Source organism: Macrobrachium nipponense, chromosome 40 (assembly GCF_015104395.2).
Source record: "Macrobrachium nipponense isolate FS-2020 chromosome 40, ASM1510439v2, whole genome shotgun sequence".
Taxonomy (NCBI): Eukaryota; Metazoa; Arthropoda; class Malacostraca; order Decapoda; family Palaemonidae; genus Macrobrachium; species Macrobrachium nipponense.
This window is the reverse complement of record NC_061101.1, coordinates 49,792,502-49,816,913: the sequence shown is the minus strand read 5'-3', so window position 1 is coordinate 49,816,913 and position 24,412 is coordinate 49,792,502. Positions and strand designations below refer to the sequence as shown.

Below are 24,412 nucleotides of genomic sequence, written 5' to 3'. Positions count from 1 at the left end.
TTTTGGAAAACTTTTCATTGCTTGAGTATCCTTCTTGACTTTTGGTTTTTTGATTGGATCGATAGCTTGGCATACGTGATTTGGACTGTTTTTTGAATTTGGCTTAGATTTTTTCCTTAAATATGTCTGGGATGTAGTTCGGCTAGCGCCAGGGTTGTGTTCGAAAGTGGAATGCAAGGTTAGGCTTCCTAAAGCCTTGGTTGATCCTCACACATTGTGTAAAGGGTGTAGGGGCAAGAGTGTAAATATGATTTGCGCTGTAATGAGTGTGAAAGCTTGGATGATTTACAATGGAAGACGTATGAATCCTACGTAAAGAAGTTAGAACGTGATAGGATTAGGAGGTCTTCCTCCAGGAGTAAGTTGGGTAGCAGACAGGGTATTAATGTATCCCCTTCTAACCCTCCTTTAGATTTTGTGTCTCCTAACCCGTAGTGTTGCCTTCGGGCCCTCAAGTGGTGTCTGCGGAGGGTAATGCCCTTTCGCTTATTCTGGATTCATTGAAGACGCTTGAATCTAAAGTGCTTGCCCTTGAAAACAGGCAAAATAAGTGCAGTGATAGTGCCCCTAGTGAAGTGGAGGGGGCGTCAGATCGGCCTATAGCGCCTCTAGGCTGGGACCTCTGCCGGACTCCCAGGACTCAGGGAGGAGGGCATGTCGAAGGCGAAGGAGGGTTACGGGGAACCCCCACCGATCTGGCGTCCCTTCAGCAGTTTCCTGTGGACGCTTCCCAGGCTGCTAAGGAGCGTGCTCGAGCACGTATCCTGAAGGATTGTTTCTCGTCTTCCGACGCGTCCTACCCGCGCAAGGGGTGGGAATCTCGTTCGGATTCGCGACCTTTGAAGAGGACTCTTCAAGAGCTTGACGCTTCACGTCATGCTTTGTCTGAGTGGCATTCTTCTCCGGAAAGCGTAGCTTTTCCGCCCCAGAAGAAGTCTAGGACGTCATCCGACGATGACGCCCGCGAGCGCCCCAGTCGCTCTAGAGCCAAGGCTGTTCCTGGGAGAAGGAAGAAGGCGTCCCCTCGCCCCTCTCCTTCTCACAAGCGCAGCTCGTCTCCGCGTAAGGAGACTTCTCAGACGGAGATCATCATTGCGATGCAGCGGCAACTGGGACGCTTTACTGAAGCAGAAGGAGACGGTACCTCGTCGAAGAAAGACGATAGACTGCCTATCAAGAGAACTAAGCAGTCTTCTCCAACTGGCTCCTTTTTTCGTCCCCGTCTTCTGATTTTTCGCCCTCTAGACGTCGGTTTTGCTCCCCAGGGTTCGTCTAGAGGTGACGTTAGACGCCAGTTTTAGAGAGAGTCTCTGCATGATGCTCCTCTCTCTTCCCGTAGAGAGGACGCTCGGCGTTCCGACTTCGACGCTTCTGCTGACGACGAGTTTGTAGCTGTCGGACGGACTTCTCTTTGCGTTAGGCCCCCTCTTCGACATGACAGTGTTTGACGCTCAACGATACGCTAGTCGGGCAGTTGATCAAGTTTCTTCGCGGGACGTTCGTAAGGACGCTTCGCGGGACGTTAGAAGAGCTCTTTGATGGACGCTTCGCTGGACGCTCGGTCGGGACGCTGATTTGGACGCTCGAGAGACGCTACGTTGGGACGTCAGATGGACGATCGTAGACGTTCTAGTAAGACCTCTGTGGACGCGAATGTGGGAAGTTCGCTGTCACTCGGATGTTGTTCCCGGAGACTTTGGCACGTTCGCCTCTAAAGGTGATTCCTGACCTGTGACTGTTAAGGATCCGTTACCCTCGTCTTCTCTTCATCGTTCGGATAGGAGACTTGGAGCTAAAGGACTTCTGCCTCTTCCTTCGGACTTGCACTCGGGTACAGGGAAGAAGGAGAACTTAGCGGTTCTTCGGAGGATGTTGATGAAGAAACAAAACCTGCTACGTCTGCTTCGTCAGATTATCAAGTTTTGGCACGACTACTTCGTGATTCGTTTGGCGATACTTTTCAGCCTGCTGCTCCTCCTTCTCCTCCTCTCAGTTTTCGTCGTCGAAGACAAGCAAGTCTCCAGGTTTCGTGAAGATGAAGACGTCGTTATCTACTAGAAGAGCTTTCCGGAAGGTTAACGCCTGGATGGAGTCTAGGAAAGCAAAAGGAAGGACTACTTTCGCCCTGCCTCCGTCTAGACTTAGCGATAAGGCAGGGATGTGGTATGAGACAGGCGAGGAATTAGGATTGAAGGTTCCTACGTCTGCTCAAGGTGATTTCGCCAGCGTGGTTGATGCCTCAAGGAGGGCCTTTTAGCCTCAGCTAAAGTATCTTGGACGACTTCCGAACTGGACCATCTTTTGAAGGACTGTTTAGGTCCTTAGAGGTATTCAACTTTTTAGACTGGTGTCTTGGAGCCTTAGACAACCAATCTCGTAAGCCAGACTCGATCAGCTTGGGGGAGCTGTCCAGGGTATTGTCATGCATGGACAAGGCCGGTCAGGGATGGCTCAGAGGAGTTAGCCTCTCATTTTTCAGCAGGGGTTCTTAAGAAAACGTCGCTTTATTGCAACTTCGCGGCTAAGTCTGTCTCTCCCGCACAGAGGACAGAACTTTTGTATGCTCCCTTCTCGAGTCATCTCTTCCCCAAGCTATGGTGAAGGATCTGGCAGTTAGTCTGCAAGAGAAAGCCACACAAGGACCTGTTGCTCAGTCTTCGAGACGTCCGGCTGGCCCTTCAACGTCGTCAGGAACCCAACCGTTTAGAAAGCAGAAGCCCTTCTTTCGGAGGGACTTCCGCTAGATCGTCTCCTCGAGGAAGAAGCCTTCCTAGAGGTAGAGCCCCTTCCAAGTCTAGGGGCAAGAAGTGAGAGATCGTGCCTTCAGTCACCGTAGGAGCCAGGCTGCAGTTGTTTGCAGAAGCCTGGAGAGTAAGAGAGGCAGACACCTGGTCTCTCGACGTCATAGAGAAGGGTTACAAGATCCCTTTCATAAAAGCCGCCCCCCCGTTGACTTCCACTCCACGGGACTTGTCCCCATCGTATCCTCTTACAAAGCGGCAAGATACTTTTTCGACCTGCTCGAGCAGATGCTCGAGAAACCGAGCAGGGTGGAACAGGTTTAGGACCTGCAACGCCAGGATTTTACAACAGATTGTTTCTTGTACCGAAACAATCGGGAGGGTGGCGGCCGGTCTTGGATGTAAGTCGTCTAAACCTCTATATAGAAGCAGAGGTTCAAGATGGAGACACCTCAGTCAGTTCTGGGGGCCTTAAGACCCGGAGATTGGATGGTATCACTCGACCTCCAGACGCCTACTTTCACGTCCCGATACATCCCCAATCGATGAAGTACCTTCGGTTCGTATTGAAAGGGAAGGTCTTTCAATTCAGGGGCTCTTTGTTTCGGACTGAGTACGGCCCCTTTTATCTTCACCATCTTAATGAAGAACATGGCGAGGTGGCTCCATCTTTCCAACATCAGAATCTCGCTCTATCTGGACGACTGGCTCATACGAGCCTCCTCGCAGACCCGGTGCCTGAAGGACTTGCAAACGACTCTGTCTTTAGCTGCGTCCCTGGGACTTCTGGTGAACTTCGAAAAGTCACATCTGACCCCAACACAGTCCATCGTGTATCTGGGGATTCAGATGGATTCAGTGGCTTTTCGGGCTTTTTCCGTCCCAGGAACGTCAGCAACAAGCATAGAAAAAAGTGTCGGCCTTTCTAGGGAAGGATTCATGCTCGGTGAGGGAATGGATGAGTACGCTGGAGGGGATCCATTTCCTCGCTTGGAGAAGTTTGTTTCCCATGGGGGTATGGCTTCACTCCCGACCTCTTCAGTTCTTTCTGTCGGACAGCTGGACAGAAAAGGACAACTTCGACATGAAGTTAAGCATCTCGGAAGAGGTGAAGAACCATCTAAGATGGTGGCTCGATCCGTGGAAGCTGTCAGAGGGCATATCCCTCAAGCTTCAGAACCCCGACCTAGTGTTGTTCTCCGACGCGTCATCCACGGGGTGGGGAGCAACTCTAGGGGGGGAGGAAGTGTCAGGTACCTGGTAAGGGGAACAGGTAACCTGGCATATCAACTTCAAAGAGCTGGCAGCGGTTCAGTTAGCGCTCCAGTTCTTCCACAACAAAGTCTCCCGTCGTGTAGTTCAAGTCAACTCGGACAACACCACAGCCCTGGCATACTTGAAGAAACAAGGAGGAACACACTCTCGCTCCCTGTTTTCTCTAGCGAAAGAGATCCTACTTTGGGCAAAGGAGAGAGAAGTCACAATATTGACAAGATTCATTGCGGAGTCGAGAACGTCCGGGCAGATCTCCTCATCGACAAGGACAGTTATTGCCGACAGAGTGGACTCTCAATCAAGAAGTATGCCAGGAACTGTGGGGTCTTTGGGATGCCCCTTAGTGGACATCTTTGCAACATACAAGGACGGCGAGACTTCCTCTGTATTGCTCCCCGGTTCTCGATCCGGAGCAGTAGCAGTAGACGCCCTTCTATGGGGATTGGACGGGCCTGGATCTCTACGCTTTTCCCCCTTCAAGATCCTGGGGGAGGTGATGAGAAAATTTGCAGCATCGGAGGGGACGAGGTTGACTTTAATCGCCCCTTTTGGCCCGCAGCGATCTCGGTCACAGAGGTGATGTTCTACCTAGTGGGATTATCCGAGATCTCTTCCGTTAAGGAGAGATCTACTCAAACAGCCCCACTTCGAGAGGTACCACAAAAACCTCTCCGCTCTTGAGTCTTACTGCGTTCAGACTATCCAAAAGTTGGCCAGAGCGAGAGGTTTTTTCGAAATCAGTGGCTAAAGCTATCGCCACCCACCGCGAGGAGACCATCATCAATCGCGGTTTACCAATCGAAGTGGGCAGCCTTTAGAAGTTGGTGTAAGAGAAAAGGAGTTTCCTCTACCACTACCTCTGTGAGCCAGATCGCCGACTTCTTGCTTTATCTGAAACAAGATCTGAAGTTGGCAGTGTCAACTATTAAAGGCTACAGAAGCGTCCTATCTGTAGTTTTTCGCCATAGAGGTCTTGACCTCGTAACAACAAGGATCTCCATGATCTATGAGATCTTTCGAGACGACCAAGGTACCACTACCGAAGCTACCTTCGTGGAACTGGATGTGGTCCTCAAATATTTAATGTCAAATCGCTTTGAACCTCTTTCCTCTTCGTCTCTACGAGATTTGACGAAGAAAACTGTATTCCTAACTGCTCTGGCGACGGCGAAGAGGAGTTAGCGAAATACAGGCTATCAGCAAAACACGTCGGTTTCAAAGGGCATAAATGCAGTCTGCTCTTTGAGTATGCCGTTTCTGGCCAAAACGAAAACCCTTCCAATCCGTGGCCTAGAACATTCGAGATCAAGGGTATGGCAGAGATCATTGGTCAAGAGCCAGAAAGAGTCCTGTGTCCGTTAGGGCTCTTAGAGAGTATATTCGTAGAACGAAGGATTGCCGATGGTTCTGCGGAGAACTTATGGTGTTCGGTCAAGAGACCAAACATGCCCATGTCCAAGAATGCACTGGCATTCTTTTTAAAGAAACACCATTAAAGAGGCGCACGCTTCTTGCAAAGACAGCGACTTGAAGATACTAAAAGTTAATGCGCACGAAGTAAGGGCTATTTTCGACCTCAATAGCCTTTCAGAAAAACATGGCTCTTAAAGACATTTAAGTGCTACTTTTTGGAGGAGTAACTCAGTGTTCGCCTCGCACTACCTACGGGAGGTGAGAACGACCTATGAAAGCTGTTACTCTCTCGGACCATACGTCGCCGCAGACACTATTTTAGGGGCAGGAGGTAGCACTCATCCTTTCCCATAGAAAAGGGTAGGTGAGTTTTTAATATTTGTATGTTTATGGTTGTAGGGTCGGCTGCCGAGTACAGTCGTCCCTTCCTTTAGCCTTTGGTATATGGGAGTTTGTTGTTAGGCTAACTTAGGTGGTGGTTTTTGCCTCGTTGCCCTCAGAAGTATGGTTCATGGTCTAGTCACATTGTGGTCCCGTCCCCGTTGACAGATCATCTAGAGCGCACCAACTACACAGGTCACTACCTTGTTGGTAACTCTAGTGAAGCAGAAGCAAGGCTTGGGTGACAGTAATCACGAAGTCAGCTATGCTAACAGGTAAGGAACCAAGATGTCAATCATATACATTTATATGTTTCCTAAATCCTTTTTCTGTCTCTCCCACCGCCAAGGTGGGATTCAGCTATATATATATCTGACAGGTAAGTTCATGAACAAAATGATATTGTTAAGATACAATAAAGTTTGGCTTCATACTTACTCCTTGGCAGATATATTATTTTTTTATGTTTAGTACCAACCCACCTCCCCTCAGGAGACAGTGGAGATAGAAATCTGATAGAAAATGGGAATGGTTCCTGATACCCGCCATCCCAGCGGCGAATGGATGGTACTAACCACCCTAACTCCCACTACGTGTGTCGTAAGTTTTAGAAATTCTGTCGGACTTCAGAGAATACAGCTATATATATATCTGCCAGGTAAGTATGAACAAACTTTATTGTATCTTAACAATATCATTTTTCCTAACTATACAAACCTGAGGTCCTTTATATACATGCCCACCTCATGCCACCCCTCATTCTGAACCTGGGCCGAAAGGCAAAGTGGAATGTTTACATCCGGACAGGCAGGCCTACCCGCCTGCCACACGGTAGTTACTGCCTAACCACCCTGTTCAAGAATTTAACGGCCGTAAGTCCAGCTATGCCGAAAGTAATTCCTTATGTAAAGGACCTCAGGTTAGTATAGTTAGGAAAAATACAATTTACTTCCAAAAATTGATATTAAATTGCTGCTTATACCATGCAAAGTGGCAGTGTAAAGGTGGAAGAAAACATTTTATCTGACTTCTAACAGCTATGTATTTGGTTTCATTTATTGCTATATTAATCTCTACTCTATATTTAGTTGTGAATATTTGAAGTGTTTCATGAATAGTCACTTAATATGACATTTTGCAGGTTGATGGAAAAGATTTTGCACACCTATTTACAACTTAAAATTCTTATCTTTTCGAAATATTGGCTCTCTTGCTGTGAAGGGAAGGGCTTAAGGGTCACTAGCATGGATCTTCGTGGGCAGTCTCTTCTGGCCTTGCATCCTTGATTTTGGCTCCGCAAAGAATCAGTGCTATTCTTTTTCTCAAGGTTATTTCTTCTCATTTATTAGCTCTCAGCTTATTTCCTAATCTCTCTCTACTTACAACTTCTTAGTTTACTGGTGTGGTCATCACCCAGTTGCACCTTTGATTTTTGCTATACTTTCATCATTTAATTGACATCTCTTAATATTGCTCTCAAACATATTTAACTCCCTTTTTTCAGTGTTTTGATTAATAAAAGTTGGAGCTGTATTGGTCTTATCAAGTATGTACTTAGTAACATTTGAACTTTGTAGTAACTTGATGGTGAAATTACCTTGAGGGTCAGTCTTTGGATTATAGGGATTGGTTGGTTTTTGGAGTAGGATTTATGCCATTTTTTATGCTTTCCTCACCATCATAAACAGAGTGGGGATCAGTGTGTTCTTGTAATAGTCTCAGTCCCGATAACCAAGTAAGTTCTATACTTTAACCACCCTACTTATGATTTGGTTAGGTAGTGGACAATTGGGAATAGCGCCTGCTTATGTCATTAGGGGAGAGATGATCCTTATGAGAGTATGTGGTCTTTTCAAGGTATTCATATATTTTTTTGCATCTTGTATTGCAAGTTCTGATATGTACTTGGTTAAATTACCTGCAGACCTGTTTATGGATGTAGTCAGTAATCCCAGCAAAAAGTCAAACGGTACATAAAGTATGTAAGAGATCATTGCTAGAAATAGTTTCCTTATGTTCTTCCTAACCCAACTCAGTCAGGATCGAGGAGAAAATGCTCTGTGAAAGGATAACAAGAATCCCAACAGATTGCGTGCTGCCAGGTGTATACGAGTCAGCTTTAAAGAAGCTTTCAACTTTTTCCCTAGAAGATAGGAATTTGGAGAACTTGGATATATACAGTACTTGAAACATGTAGAGAAATTGTTAATTGTCTTGTAAGAAATTGGGTAGTGATACTTTTTTTGGTAGAAGTAACATGCCACCAGATATTGAAAAATTATACTAAAATTGGAGAAATCAGAGATAGAAAAAATTAAATTCATACCTCATCAAAAGAAACTCAAAAGAAAAAGTACGGAACAGATAAAAAGATTAAAATGTTGCAGAAGTCAAAACAATAGAGAATGAAAATGGAGTTCTAATTCTGTAATTTTTGACTTGAGTAATTGCCTTAAACTGTAAAGAGCTGTCTGCTGCAAATTGAAAGTGACAATTTATACTATCTCTTAAGGCTACTTTCACTACCAAAATTAATTTTGATACATCTTAGATATTTTATGAATAGCCCACATGATCCAATCCCCTGTGTATATGTACAGACTGCAAAGTAACACTAACAATTAAAACATTTCTATGTGATTGTTCAAAATATAATTGATAGAGATCAAGTTTTGGAAATAAATCAGTTAGGCAAATATTGTCAGGATCTCAATCATTTTCAGTTAACCGAGCTATAAGATTTTGAAGCACTAATTTAATAATTTGTTCATGAAACTTACCTGTCAGATATATATATAGCTGTATTCTCCGACGTCGACAGAATTTCAAAACTCCCGGCACACGCAGTGGGCGGCCAGGTGGTTAGTACCCATTCCCGCCGCTGGGAGGCGGATATCAGGAATCATTCCCATTTTCTATCAGATTTTTCTCTGTCGCCGGTCGGTAAACAACTGTTTACAGAACCTCCGCCTAGGATTTTGAAACTTCTTGTGCTAACTTGAGTATTCTGATTGACTTTTGGTTTTGATTTGGCTTGTTGGCTTGGCATACGTGATAGTGGATTTGATTTGAATTTGGCTTTGACTTTTCTTTGATTACGATGTCTGGATCTAGCTCTGCTAGCTTCAGGGGTGTGCAAGGTGCATGAATGTAAGGTGAGGTTGCCGAAAGCTTCGGTAGACCCTCATTCAGTGTGCTCGAAATGTCGTGGTCATGTATGTATGTTGAATGATAGATGCATCGAGTGTGAGCAATTGACTGAAATTGAATGGAAGGCATATGATTCTTACGTGAAAGCTTGAGCGTGATAGAATCAGGAGGTCTTCCTCTAGGAGTGCTTCTGTGAGTAGAAGTCAAGGTAGAATTGTATCTCCATTAAATCCTCCTGTAGATGTAATTCAACCAGATCCTGTTGTATTGCCTCCGAACAATCAGGAAGTGTCTGCAGAAGGAAGCGTATTAGTTACGATCATGGAGTCGATTCGCGCCTTGGAATCTAAAGTGATTGCTCTACAGTCAAATGTGAATTGTGATAAAAGTGTTAGTGCATCTAGTGTGTGGAAGGGGTGTCAGATCGGTCCCATAATGCCTCTAGGCCTAGGCCCCTGCCGGACTCCCAGGCCTTAGGGAGAGGGCAAGCCGAAAGCCGAAGGAGGGTTACGGGATCTAATGACCGTCTGACGTCCCTTCGGCAGAAACTGAGGACGAATCTCAGGCTGCCGGTGTTCGTGCACGGGCACGAATACTTAAAGAGTGCTTCTCTTCTTCCGAGACTTTCCTCTCCTCTGCCGAGGTTGGGACGCTCGGAAGACCTCTCAAGGGGAGAGCGGCAGGGGCGCAAAGTTTGTCGCACAAGCGGGCCGTCGCCCTTGTCGCTCCCTCTTAAGAGAGGTTTCAGAGAAGAGGACGCTTCACGTCCTTCTGATCGTTATGTAGATTCGTCACATGAAGATTTTGAAGCTTTTCCGCCACAGAAAAGGAACAAGGCTTCATCAGGGGAGGACTCTTTCGAGCGTCCAAGTCGCTCTAAGCTTGTTCCTGAGTTGAAGGAAAGGGCATCCCCTCGCCCATCTTCCTCGCACAGGATGAGTCCTTCTCCTGATCGAGAACTTTCCCCTTCTCCTGATCGAGAACTTTCCCCTTCAAGGAAAATGCTTTGGGAAATGCAGAGACAGTTAGCCTCCTTTTTTGAGAGAAAGGAGCAGAAACTAGTCATAGAAGGAAGGATAGGTGGCTGCCTGTTAAGAGAACTAGGCAGTCCCCGGCTCCTACTCCGCGTTTTTCGGCCTTTGAGTCTACTCCTAGTAGCCGACGCATTAGAGAACGTGATTACGTTCCTCATGAAAGGGCGTCTAGGAGAGACGAATTTGACAGAGACGTGAGTTGTCGCACAAGCGGCCAGCGTCTTTGTCAAAAGGCCGAGAACGCTCAAGAATCAAGATCGGAACGTCAAGCTTTGCATGTTAATGATCACGCTCGGCGTCTTAAACAACGAAGCGCTTACCAGACTCGAGAAGACGCTTTTCAAGACGCGCGGATCGCTCGCCAAGACGCTCCAACTGACGCTGTTCAGGACGCACGGCGTCCTACACATCATGACGCTCAGCAAGACGCTCAAGCTGACGCTGTTCAGGACGCACGGCGTCCTTCACATCATGACGCTCAGCAAGACGCTCTTCAGGACGCACGGCGTCCTTCACATCAGGACGCTCTGCAGGACGCTTCTCAGAACGCACGGCGCCTTGCATATCGGGACGCTTTCCAGGACAATCAACAGTTGAGTCCGAAACGTAAGGATGTTTCTCAGGTTAAAGTGTCGAAGTCATCGCGATCTTTGAAAGGCGCTGATGACCAAGAGAAGGATTCGTCTAGTGATCGCTGCCCTACTGATGATGACGAACCAAATGCGTCAGCGTCGTCAGACTATAAGACGTTGACGGATTTACTTGAAGAAATTATTCCCAGATAATTTTCAAGCGCCAATTCCTTGCTCTCCACCTTCACAATTTGCTTCATCGAAGGCCAGGAAGGCCCCTGGCTTCGTTAAGATGGCCACTTCGCTCTCCGCGAAGAGAGCGTTTAAGAGAGTCCAGGATTGGATGGATTCAAGGAAGGTTAAAGGGAAGACTTCTTTTGCACTTCCTCCATCTAGACTGAAAGGGAGAGCCGGGATCTGGTACGAAACAGGAGAAGAAGCAGGATTGAAGGCACCGTCCTCTTCTCAAGGAGATTTCGCCAATTTGGTGGACGCTCCAAGGAGGTCTTATTTGTCATCGGCTAAGGTTTCCTGGACAATGACGGAGACGGATCATCACCTCAAGGGGTTATATAAGACGCTAGAGGTGTTTAACTTTTTAGATTGGTGCCTCGGGGCGCTGGATGTACAATCGAGGAGTCAAGACTCAATTTCGCTAGAAGAACTTTCGAGTGTACTAGCTTGTATGGATAGAGCAGTAAGGGATGGCTCTGATGAGTTAGCATCTCATTTTGCTACCAGGTCTGCTTAAAAAGAGAGCTCTCTATTGTAGCTTTACAGCGAAAGCAGTTTCTCCCGCTCAGAAAGCGGAGTTATTATTCGCCCCCTTCTCTACGCATTTATTTCCGCAGTCCATGATTAAGGATCTGTCGGTAAATTTGCAAGAAAAAGCAACAAGGGACCTCTTGACTCAATCTCAAGACGACCTACTCCTCAGGCTTCTACTTCAACAGCTCCAGCACCCAAGAAGAAATTTAAGCCCTTTCGTGAGCACCTTCCTCTAGAGGTTCCTCGAGAGGAAGGGGGTCCTTCAGAGGTAAGATCTCTTCTACAAGAAGGGAAAAAATTGACATTTCTGCCCTTCAGGCACCTGTGAGGTGCGAGACTCACCTTATTTGCTCAGGCATGGAGGACGATAGGGGCGGACACCTGGACCCTAGATGTGATCGAGAGAGGATACAAGATCCCTTTCCTCTCTACGCCTCCTTTGAGCACGAAGCCGATAGACCTGTCGCCCGCATACCAGTCAGAGGCAAGCAGATCTTACTCGACCTTCTAGATCAAATGTTGGAAAAGAAGGCCGTAGAGGAAGTTCTGATGCTGGATTCCCCAGGCTTCTACAACAGGTTATTCCTGGTTCCGAAGCAGTCTGGGGGATGGAGACCTGTCCTAGACGTCAGCAGACTGAACATTTTTGTAAAGAAAGAAAAATTCAGGATGGAAACTTCTCAGTCTGTGCTAGGAGCCTTGAGACCAGGGGATTGGATGGTGTCATTGGACCTTCAAGACGCTTATTTCCACGTCCCGATCCATCCCCAATCAAGGAAGTTCCTGAGGTTCGTCTTAAAAGGGCAGGTCTTCCAGTTCAGGGCTCTGTGCTTCGGTCTGAGTACGGCGCCGATGGTTTTTACTTTCCTCATGCGGAATGTGGCGAAATGCTTCACCTATCGAGAATAAGAGTCTCGCTCTACCTGGACGACTGGCTAATCAAGTCTCCTTCGAAGTCAAGGTGCCTGGAGGACCTTCAGACGACATTACAGCTGACGAAGGCCCTGGGCCTTATAGTAAATTACGAAAAGTCCCATCTGATCCCCACGCAGTCCATCGTGTATCTGGGGATTCAGATGGATTCAGCGGCTTTTCAAGCTTTTCCATCAAAGGAACGTCAGCAGAGATGCTTAGAGAAAGTGTTAGCCTTCTTAGGGAAAGAAACATGCTCGGCGAAGGAATGGATGAGTCTGCTGGGAACCATTTCTTCGCTGGAGAAGTTTGTTTCCCTGGGGAGGTTGCACCTCAGGCCACTCCAGTTTTTTATGGCAGAAAACTGGAAAGACAAGAATCTAGACTCGACTTTGATTATATAAAAAACAAAAACGTCAAGGATCATCTGAAGTGGTGGCAAGATCCACGAACTCTCGGAAGGGATGTCCCTCAAGCTTTTGAGGCCCCGACCTAGTGTTGTTCTCAGACGCCTCCATGGTGGGCTGGGGAGCAACACTAGGAAAGGAGGAAGTGTCAGGTCTCTGGAGAGGGGAACAGAGGTCCTGGCACATAAACTTAAAAGAATTGGAGGCTATTCGGTTGGCTCTTCAGTTCTTCGAAGAACGATTGGTGAGCCGAGTTGTCCAGATCAACTCGGACAACACTACGGCTCTCGCTTACATAAAAAAGCAGGGGGGGACACACTCTCAGGCACTGTTCGTGATAGCGAGAGACATCCTTCTATGGGCGAAAGCTCGAAAACATAGTGATCCTGACAAGGTTCATTTCAGGAATTCAAAATGTTCGAGCGGATCTTTTAAGCCGTCGCAATCAGATGCTTCCCACAGAATGGACCTACATCTAGAAGTTTGTCAAGAGCTATGGAAGTTGTGGGGACGGCCGCTAGTCGACCTCTTCGCAACCTCGAAAACGAAGAGGCTTCCGATTTATTGCTCTCCAGTTCTCGACCCGGAAGCAATAGCGGTAGATGCCATCCTATGGGACTGGACGGGGATGGATGTGTACGCCTTTCCTTTCCCCCGTTCAAACTCTTAGGAGAGGTGACAAGGAAGTTTGCGGCGTCGCCAGGAGCGAGAATGACTCAAGCGATTGGTTCACGGAGGTCATGTCTCTTCTGGTAGACTTCCCGAGAACCCTGCCAGAGAGAGTCGATCTTCTCAAACAGCCCCACTTCGAGAGTACCACGGAAACCTCTCCGCTCTGAGTCTGACTGCGTTCAGACTATCAAGAAGTTGGCCAGAGCGAGAGGTTTTTCAAGATCAGTGGCAGAGGCTATTGCCAATGCGAGAAGAGCTTCCTCTCGAGCAGTTTATCAGTCGAAGTGGACTGTCTTCAGGAGATGGTGTAGGAAGAAAGGTATTTCCTCCTCCACGACCTCTGTGAACCAAATCGCTGAGTTTCTCCTGCATTTGAGAAATGTGGACAAATTAGCAGTGCCCACAATAAAAGGATATAAGAGCATGCTGTCAGCTGTCTTCCGCCACAGAGGATTAGATCTGACAAATGATAAAGATCTTCACGATCTTTTGAGATCGTTTGAGACAACCAAAGTACTACAACCAAAGGTTCCATCATGGAACCTTGATGTAGTTCTAAGATTCTTGATGTCGGCTCCCTTTGAACCTATGCATGCTGCCTCAATAATTGAGAAGAACACTACTAGAAAGGCGATTTTTCTAACTGCTCTTGCCACGGCAAAGAGAGTTAGTGAAATTCAGGCAATTAGTAAAGATGTGGGTTTCAGAGGACACAGTGCAGTGTGCTCCTTGGATCCTAATTTCTTAGCGAAGAATGAGAACCCACCTAACCCTGGCCAAAAACCTTTGAAATCAAGGGGTTAACAGAGTTCATCGGACAAGAGCCAGAGAGAGTCCTGTGCCCTGTCAGGGCTCTCAAATTTTACATGCAAAAGACCAAAGATTGTCGGGGTCCTTCTGAGAACTTATGGTGTTCTGTTAAGAGACCCGACTTTCCTATGTCGAAGAATGCACTGGCATTCTTTTTGCGAAGCACCATCACGGAGGCCCATGCGTCCTGCTCGGATGGTGATATGAAGCTTTTGAAAATAAAAGCCCATGAAGTGAGAGCGGTTGCGACTTCAATGGCATTTCGAAAGAATATGGCACTTAATGATATCATTAGCGCTACTTTTTGGCGAAGCAACTCTGTGTTTGCTTCACATTACCTGCGGGATGTGAAGACGGCATATGAGAACTGCGAGTCGCTTGGACCATACATATCCGCAGAAATGGTGTTGGGGGCAGGGAGCAGCACAAATACTACCCTATAGAAAAGGGGTAGGTGTGCTTTTTAATTTTGGTGTTGGTTTATGGTTGAAGGGTTGGTTGCTTGAGGCGCCTTCCCTTTCTTTAGCCTAGAAGTTATGGGACTAACTTCGATAGGTTAGGTCAGGTGGTGGTTTTTTTTTAGCTTCGTTGCCCTCACAGTATGGTCAATATGGTCTAGTCACATTGTGGTCACGCCCCCGCTTGACAGATCATCTAGAGCGCACCAACTACACAGGTCACTACCTTGTTGGCAACTCTAGTAAAGCAAAAGCAGACTTCGGTGACAGTAATCAAGAAGTCAGCTATGCTAACAGGTAAGGAATCAAGATGTCAATCATCTGCACTTGAGGTGTTTCCTAAATCCTTCTATTCTGTCCCTTCCCACCTCCAATGGTGGGATTCAGCTATATATATATCTGACAGGTAAGTTTCATGAACAAAACGTTATTGTTATGATTCAATAAAGTTTGTTCATACTTACCTGGCAGATATATATAATTAAAGTACCCACCCACCTCCCCTCAGGGGACAGTTGGTATGAAAAATCTGGAATCAGAAAATGGGAATTGATTCCTGATATCCGCCACCCCCAGCGGCGGGAATGGGTACTAACCACCTGGCCGCCCACTGCGTGTGCCGGGAGTTTTGAAATTCTGTCGACGTCGGAGAATACAGCTATATATATATCTGCCAGGTAAGTATGAACAAACTTTATTGTATCATAACAATAACATATTTAATCTTAACTTTTAATATTAAGCAAGACAAACCCTTTTGAGTCAGCTCAGTGAGAACTTATAAAGTATGTACTTAGTGGTTTGGTTAAACTGCTGAATAATAAAGATAATAATGATATGAAATGGTAATAAGACTATATAGCCAACTAAGGGGGGAAGACAGCCACCAGGAAATTCCTGAAGCCGAACCAAGTAAGAGACCCTGGGAAAACACATGGAGCAAGCTAGTATTACACAACAAACATGCAACATGGCTCCTGGAAGTCAAGGCAGAAGAAATGGGGAGAATAAAGTAAAGATTCGCCTAGATCACGACAGTCACAGTCAGACACCAGCTAAAAAAAGTGCTTAACTGTAAAGCCCCAGGTTCCAATGAAGTCCATGGATACTAGCTTAAAAACTTCAAAGCCCTACACCCATGAATAGCAGAACAACTCCAGCATTGTTTCACAAACCACAATGAGTCCAAATGGATGACCTCAGGGAGAATATCCTTTGTACAGAAAGACAAGAACAAGGGAAATATAGCAAGTAACTAAAGATTCGATGCTTCCGACCTCTGAGGGCACGGAGGCAGCTAAACCACTTGCTGAGCGACTACCACAGGACCAAGGTCAGTTATGTCGAGGAAGCTGTGGGTACAATCTCTAAGGTAGAACCTGGTAAAGGTGGAAGGGCGAGACCATGTGCTGGCTTCCATCACCTGGGTTACAGAGAGGTTCTTCTTGAAGGCAAGAGATGTGCTCATTCCAGGCACATCGTGAGCCTTCACTCAACTGGTACCAGCAAGTGGAGAAGAGGGAGGGGAGAGAGTACAGCAAATCACCTCTCGAATCCAGTGTGAAATGGTATTCCTCGTAACAGTCTTCTTTGACGGCCCCGTGCTCACAAAGAGATGATGTAAGCTGGGTCAAGTAGAGTTGGTCTGTTGGAGATAGTGCCTCAATGCTCTCAGAGGGCAGAGAAGTAGCTCGTCTAGGTCTTCGGTTACCGTGCTAAGGCTCACAACCTGGAACGAAGAGAACCGAGAATCAACCTGGGCTGGATTCTGGGTTTTTTTTTTTTTTGCAAAAAACTCAGGGATGAAGCTGAAGCAGGGCATTGGTCCAGTGCTCAGTATGAGTGACAGTATAGGCTAGACCATGAAGCTCGCTGACTCACTTGGAGGAAGCAAGGGCGAGAAGAAAAACCGTTTTCAGGGTGAGATCCCTATCAGATGCTGAGGACAGCAATGATGTTCCAGGGAGGAGGCTTCGCCAATACCGGAGTGCAACCCTGTTCAAAGCTTCATATGAGCATAGAGAGTTCCTTCGAGGAAGAGAGATCGATTTCCTTCAGTCTGAGGACTTGGCGCAGGGCCGAGTGGTAGCCTTTTACCGCTGAGACTGAAAGGAACCTCTCTCTCCAAAGGTAAAGTAAGAAGTCGGCAATCAAGGGGACAGAGGCTCCGAAAGGAGAACAGCCTCTCCAATGACACCAGCCACAGGAGATGGCCAACTTGGTCTGATAGATGTTGAGGACTTCCTGAGGTATCCTGACATTGCTGTCGCAGCTTCTTGCGAAAAGCCTTTCGCTGTGAGGAGCTGCTGGATAACCTCCACGTGTGAAGATGTAAGAAGCTCACTGTGTTGTGGAAGATCCTCACATGTGGTTGGCATAGGAGGTCGGGGAGTGGCGGAGGAAGCAACACTATCAGAGTCTCTACCAGCAGAAGTAGAAGGTCCAGATACCATTCTGTGTGGGGCCATTTCGGCGCTACTAGCGTCATGGACAGGGAAGGTGTGGATCGCATGCGATTCAACACCTGCCTGATCAGGCAAAATGGCGGAAGAGCATGGACGTCGAGGCCATGCCAGGGGTGCTAAAACGCATCCTCGAACGCTGCCGCCGGATCTGGGACTGGAGAGCAGTAAATCAGCAACTTCCAATTTAAAGAGGTAGCAAACAGGTCTTGTTTTGAGGGAACCCACAAAGTCAAGACTTTGTTTGCTATCTGAGGAGCCAAAGACCATTTGGAGCCAACGATCTGTGTCCTGCTCAGAGTGTCCACCACGATGTTCTGTTTGCCTGGAATGAGCAGAGCTGTCAACCCTACCGATTTGAGAGCTGCCCATTTGTGAATGCACTGGTAGTTGGCATAGCTGCAGAGACTTATTACTGCCTTGATGGTTCACATATGCCACTACGGTGGTGTTGTCGCTCATCAGTGCCACCGAGTGACCTGTCAGAAGAGAGCTGGAGTGCCAGGAAGGCGCCTCGAAGTTCCAGCACGTTGATATGATCTCGACGTTCCTGGTCGGACCATAGGCCCGAAGCCAGGTGTTGCAGTAGGTGCGTGCCCCATCCTTCCTTGGATACGTCCATGAGCAGGAGCAGATCAGGTGGACAAGACTGGATAGGGGAGCCCCTCAACAGGTTCGCGTCGTCCAGCCACCACCCGAGATCAGAGCGCATGTTCTCCTCCAGTGGGACTAGATTGTGAGGAGAATCCTGACTTTGCAACCAACTATTCTTCAGACCCCAATGACAAGATTGAATGTGCATCCAACTGTTTGGAACAAGGCATTCCAGCGAGGCCAGATGTCCCAGCAACTGTTGCCACTGATGTGCTGGCAGCTGGGACTGTTGAAGGAAGGGCAGAGTGACACCTCGGAAGCACTAGTCTTTCTGGAGAAGGCTCCAGAGAGGACTTTGTGCAGTTCACCATGATCCCCAGATCGTGACAAAATGCCAGAACCCTGTCTCGGTGGAGACGAAGAAGTTCCACCAAGGGCGCCAGTATTAGCCAATCGTCTAGGTAACGCAATAGACGAATGGCCTGGCGCTGAGCCCATGTCAACACAAGGGTGAAGACCCGAGTGAAGACTTGCGGAGCTGGGGAGAGACCAAAACATAGGACCTTGAATTAGAACACTCAGTCCGCCACAACAAAATACAGATACTTCCTGGACAACGGATGGATTGGGATCTGAAAGTATGCGTCTTTTAGGTCGATTGTCACCATGTAGTTCAGAGGGCGAATGGCCTGTCTGACCGTGCTATGAACGGGGTTTGCTGAACAAACTCGTTCAGGGCTAAGAGGTTGATGACCGGTCTCCAGCCTTCAGACGCATTCTTTAAAAGAAAGAATCGACTGAAGAAGCCAGAGAGGCTCGTCGGGGACCTCCTTGAGAGCATCCTTCCCCAGCATGTCCTGGACTTCTGCTTGAAAGGCGAGATCCTTCGTCGATCCCTGATGATAGGATGATGACGTCTTTGGGGGTCGAATCAGAAGAGGGGGAGAGTTGAAGAAAGGGATGCGATACCAGTGGCGGAGGATGGTCAACGTCCAATCCTCTGCCTCGTGGTACTGCCACCTCGTCCATCTGGCTTACAGGCATCCCCCCACAGGTGGCAGAGTGGGGGGAGTGCCTTCCTCACTGGTCACGGTGGACTCTCTTCCTTTTGCTGTGTTTGCCTCTCCCTCGACCACCTCTGGTTGAAAAGGGCTGCTGACCTCACAGCCGCCAAGTGGTGGAGGCAGTGGAACAAGGATCAGCCCTGGCAGGAGGGTGAGAAGACCTCCTAGATGGAGAGCCAGGGTGACATTGAGCAGATGCAGCAGGAGCTTGGGGCCGACGGAAGGATGCTGCACTGTGCAGCAAAGAATCCTGGCTCGCTCTCCTGAGGTTTCCGACCACCACGTTTACATCTGAAGATGGAAAGAGGGTCGATCCCTTAAGCGAGGCATCCCTCAGGTCGGTCACATCCTGATGGTCCACAGCTCGATCAAGCCTGGATGAGATGGCGTCCCTGCGCTTCATTACTGGGTTGGCCCAAAGGTTGGCAAGCTCCTGACAAAACAGGTCATGGAGCTGAATGGCCATGTCCACTTGCTTGTCAGGCTGCTGTGGAGTCTCAGAGGTGGTAAGAAAGCCCACCATGCCGCCTCAAAAGTCCAACCATGAAGCCGCTTGCAATACCGATGCTGAAGTGTCTGGAACGAAACTTCAGGTGCCAATAACGTGATAGTCGGGTTTATGGGGAAGGGTGAAGCCTCATCCTCTTGGGCCTCATAGTACTTCATCTGATTCTGGAAAGCAGAGGGGAGTAGCTTAGAGGACCGAGATGCCCGCAGCAAGCCCTTCCTTGCTGAAACCTGCCTATTGACCTTGGTTAGAGCCTCCTTTGTCATCCCTTGTCAGGGATGAAAGGGCAGCTCAAACCGGGACCGAGCACCACGAGGGGCAAGACAAAGAAGGCCGACTGCCGACGTATGGCCTTTCAGAGAAGTAGTTGGAGCTTCGCCTTGGCCATTCACCTTCCGGATGAGACTGATGATCTCGCGGAAGGTGGTTTCAGCTGCCGCATCTTCTGAACAGCTGGAGCAGCGGTACCGGAAGATAGCCAAGTGAATCGTCAGTTGCATTGGGAATATCATCCTCTCTCTGCATTGACACCCGGGCGTGAATGAGAGGGGTCCAATATTGGAGATGAAGGCCGAGTCTCTGGCTGCTCATGAGGGGCAGCAGAAGGTCTGGGAGCCGAGGCCCCCAGAGCTACAGGAGCCCTTGGAGGCTTGGAATCACGAGGGCAATTCTTCGCAGCCTTTCAAAGGTCCTTATGCCCCCGTCGGACAGCCCGTTGCAAGAAGAGGAAAGGTGGAGTTGGAGGACGCCTGTCTGCGTCTAGCAAAGCTGGAGAGAGAGGGGAGCTGGAGCCCTCTCCGCAAGTACTGTGGGAGCCCTGTCAGGAGGAGCTCAGCTGGGTTCAAATTCGATGGGCAAGATGTGATATTTTCCACAAAGGAATGAGCCCAAGGAGATCGAGAACCTCGAGAGGCTGGAGGCCTGGACTTGTAAGGAGGAGTCACGGGATGTCTTTGCCTCCAAAGCACCTCTTGCCTGGTGTTGAGCACTCGTGGCAGCTAGGGGATGGTAAACCCCCTTAACTGCTGTCCCAATTTCCCAAGAGGAATAGGAAGGGGGCCTGTAAGGTCATTTGAAGGAGAAGGGCCCCGCTTGCGGCCTCGTTATTAAGGGAGAATTGGGGAGTGATGACCTTTGATTAATGACGAAAGCCTATATGGCTGCCTTTGGGAAGGCTGGGTTGCAGCTTTACGAGGATCCCGAGGTGGAGATGGGACCTACGGAGGAGGAGCAAACAAAGGAAATTTTGGGGACGGGTACTCCGACTCAGACATCTCCGCTTTTTGTGCCGAAACACTGAAAAACCCAGAGGAAGAAGGTTCTACAAGTGCATGCGTATCTGCAGCAGCAGGAGCCCATGTCGGTGCTGGCACGCACACAGGTTCTGAATGCGCATAAGCGTGTGTAGGTGAATGGAGCCCATATTGGCGCACGGGAAAACGCCTAGAAACGCGCACGTTGAACACGCTGGAGAGTGTTGACGCTCTACAGGTGAAAAAGTGCGTCTTATAGCGTATGTAGAAGATTAAGAAGAGTGCTCTGAAGAAGGAGCACATCTGAGGTGTGATACTGGAGACTGCGAGCACCTGCAGGAATGTTTAGAAAAATGCTCTGGTGATGCACACACGAGCAGTGGCGTGTATTGGTGAGTGCTTATGCTGTTTCTGAGGCAGAAGTGAAGCAGCGCCTTGGGTAACGCGCATTATAGGTGAGATCTGTCTAGAAGAAGCATGCGTAAATCACACGTGCTGTTGGATAGCGCTGTCTAGAGGAAGCATGCGTAATCACACGTGCTGTCGGATAGCGCTGTCTAGAGGAAGCATGCGTAATCCACGTGCTGTCGAGCGCGCTGTACAGGAGTTACAAGGCGCGCAGATGAATGGTGCGCATAAGGAAGGTGTTTCCGATGTCTAGCTGCACGCACTGGTGTAAAAGGGGGGCATGCGTCGGTGCGTTGACCCTGAGAGGGAAAGACAGCGTCTCTGTGACCTCTCTTCAATGAAGGCTCCCGTGCGCATGCCGAAGCATCATGCACAGCAGGGGAGCGTGCAATTAGCGAAGCCTCTTGTTCACGTTTTGTAGCCTTGCGCATTGAGGAGGAGTGTAAATCCAATGAAGGGTCCTTTGTGCTTGCCGTAGCATCTCGCAAAGACGAGGAGCTAACAAGTGAAGGTTTGGCAGTCCCAAAGGAGAGCGCATGTCCAGCGCGTCTCTGAGGGAAGACTCTACTACTTCTCTGAGAGTCACTGCTGGTTCTCGAAGAAGGGGGGTAAGGAGTGAGAGGACCTCGTCGAGGGACAAGGTGAAGCTGTAGGGCCCTCATCCCCAAAGGCGGGGCAGACGGGAGGACGGATCTGGTCAGCGTCGAAAGGATCCCTCGCAGAGGAGGTCTCTGGGGGGGGTGCGGCCGCAGAGGGAAGGCTGTCTTTCTTGACAGCACGGGAGGATAAGGCTGACTCCTCTGAAGAGACTAAGGATGGAGATCCAGCCCCATAGGAGAGTGCTGACAAAAGTCTCTCCTTTGACGACAGGCCAGGAAGTCCCAACGAAGGCCAGAAAACACGAAGGGCATTGTCAACATGCACTAAAATACAAGGCTCATCCTTAGAAGGGCCAGGCCTTCCCGTTTCACCAAGGGAAACGGGCAGGTCTCGCCCTTTCAAAGGCTGGCCAGGAGTTAAATCGTCGCTCTTATGCGCCTCACTCCCAGAAGAGTGAGACGCCAAAGGTCCTGAAGGACCCCGATGAAGAAGCAGGTCTGGGTTGTTTGGTCTTCGAGGAAGAACTTGAAGGCGAAGAATCCCTTTTCTTCTTCTTACTTTGCCGTCCACATAATCATAGGAACATTAGACCACAATCCAAGATCCCTGAAAAGGAACCTGGAAAAAGTGGATGCTGAAGTAGCTCCAGGACTCATGCAGAAGATTGTGCTACTAGAAACAGTGCACATAGTGAGAAAAGTGATGGACTCCTAAGGAGGCAGGATGCAACCTGGAACCGCACACTATAAAAACCACCCAGTCAAATAGGAGACTTGATAAAAAAAATAATAATAATAAAATACACTATATGTACTATTTGTTTGTGTTATATTTAAAACCATGTTAGCATGTTACATTTGATCACCTATATATCACATGTTTGTTTAATCACTGTTTTTCAGTTGTGGAAAACTCTTTCAAACTTCTGCGGAAGTTGAATATCATGCTGTAAAATCGGGGCATGACAACTTTTCTGAGTCCACCGAGGAAAAGAAACCCTTGTCTGAGGAAGAAAAGCTACAAAAGGTATGTATAGAGGAAGTGGCTTTATTGTATTTTCTTATAATGCAAATAATAAGATAAGAGTCAGTGCTTTGTGTGGGTGTTTAGTGGTAGTACATGTATTACAGTAAATGATTATGGATATCAACAGCATATTGTTTCATAACAAACCCTTTAGTTTACGTTAGTCATATTGTGTGCTCATGCTTACTATCAGACAATCCACAGAAAAAGAAAGCCCTTTACTTGCCAAATAAACTTTACCCTACTAAAATTTAGTTTGAAAGCTTATCTAAACACTAAAGATAAGAAATTAGTGTGAATAATCATGAGATGTTCTTTTCTGATGGAAAAGAATACCACCTGACTGGAATTGAAAAAGTTAAACTTCTTCTATCTTTGTTATGAAAACCAGAGATGAACAAGTGAATGTAATGAATAAAAGTAAAGCATAAAATAATAATGGTGAATGGAGTGAAAAGATTGCAAAAGAGAAATGTAAAAAGCTTTTCATCCCTTTTGTAGTAACAATCTTGGAAGGAGCTTGTCTGTGGTAGCAGAGACAAAAAAAGAATGATGCTGATTGACGGTTGTGAACAAGTGGGACTGTGCAGTAATAAACCTGCCCATGTCTAGTGTCTAGCTTTTTTATTAAGAGAGTTTTTCTCTGTGAACATTTATGGACAATGAAATAACCAGTAAAAGTTCAGTTGTGATGGGTATTTTGTGAAACAACTCATTATTACTAACTACAATATTAAGCAAATATCGTCACACTATTAATTTTTAATTTTTGTAGTAGCTTTGCTTTTATTCAGGTTTCGCTAAAGAAATTACGGTTGCAGTTATAAATAGTAATTGTTATTTTCTGCACAGGGTTGATTCAGTTGAATTATTAAAGTATTGTCTCTACTGTCAATAATTTCTTTAAGTATATTTTGGTATCTAACTGCAGTTATAATATGAAAGGTATTGCAGGAAAGTTGTATAAATTTGGACCACCTTATTATGAAAATAAAGTTGGTAGTGTTTATCACATATAACACTGTCAGAATATGGGTGAAAATAATAATTTTCAAAAGTATTTTATAATACAGTTATATGGTTATTAGAATTTTAGTGGTGTTTTCATACTGTATTATCTACAGGTTTTTATCCTTTACTCTGATGACTGAGAATATATATATGTATATATATATATATATATATATATATATATATATATATATATATATATATATATATATATATATATATATGTATATATATATATCTTAAATATTTTATGCCAACTGTTATGCTGATAAGTATATTTGTTAGAATTTTCAGAAGCTTAAGTAGCCACTTAAACTTTTTGTTTTTTTAAGAACAAAGGTGATTATTATGAGGTTAATATTGACTGTTACTGTGAAGAGTATAAGGAGGAAATGTTTTCATGGGTTACATATTTTCTCAGAAAATGGAATTAGCCGAAAAGATAAAGCTGCGCAGGAAAGAAAGGGAAGCAGAAGAAGAACAGGAAGCTAGAGAACGAGAGAGGAAAAGGATTCAGATGGGTCAGGCTATGGCAGAGAGAAAGCGAGTGTGAGTTGAAATTATTCATACTTGATCGTGAGTCTGATGAAGAAGAATTAAATCCTTCCAGTTTAAAAGCGACAATAAATTATTGTTCTTGTAAAGATACTGATTTCACAGTATCAGAGATTTTCTAAAACAACTTTTGTGCCATAATTACAAACTACTGCCTTACAAATAACTTATTCCTATAAAAAATTACTAAACATTCATGTAACTTTACTGGCATGTTAAAGAAAGAATATCACAATTCTACCTTGTTGTATTGGTAAGTTGTCCATTTTCTGCCCTCTCACTTGCAGGTAGCTCAAGTGAGTTTCCATCTTTCCAGTTATCCCTTACTTGAAGCCATT

General features: G+C 46.8%; 1 protein-coding gene across 2 annotated transcripts in view; it reads left to right on the top strand.

Moving 5' to 3' along the window:
• Nucleotides 1-24,412, top strand: part of LOC135212147 (UBX domain-containing protein 1-like) — a 178,873-nt gene that overhangs the window by 75,957 nt on the left and 78,504 nt on the right. For both annotated transcript variants that reach the window (XM_064245559.1, XM_064245558.1), the window contains exons 4-5: nt 22,385-22,508; nt 23,941-24,068. In XM_064245559.1, coding sequence (XP_064101629.1) covers nt 22,385-22,508; nt 23,941-24,068 — 252 coding nt within the window. The remainder of the gene's footprint in view (nt 1-22,384; nt 22,509-23,940; nt 24,069-24,412) is intronic.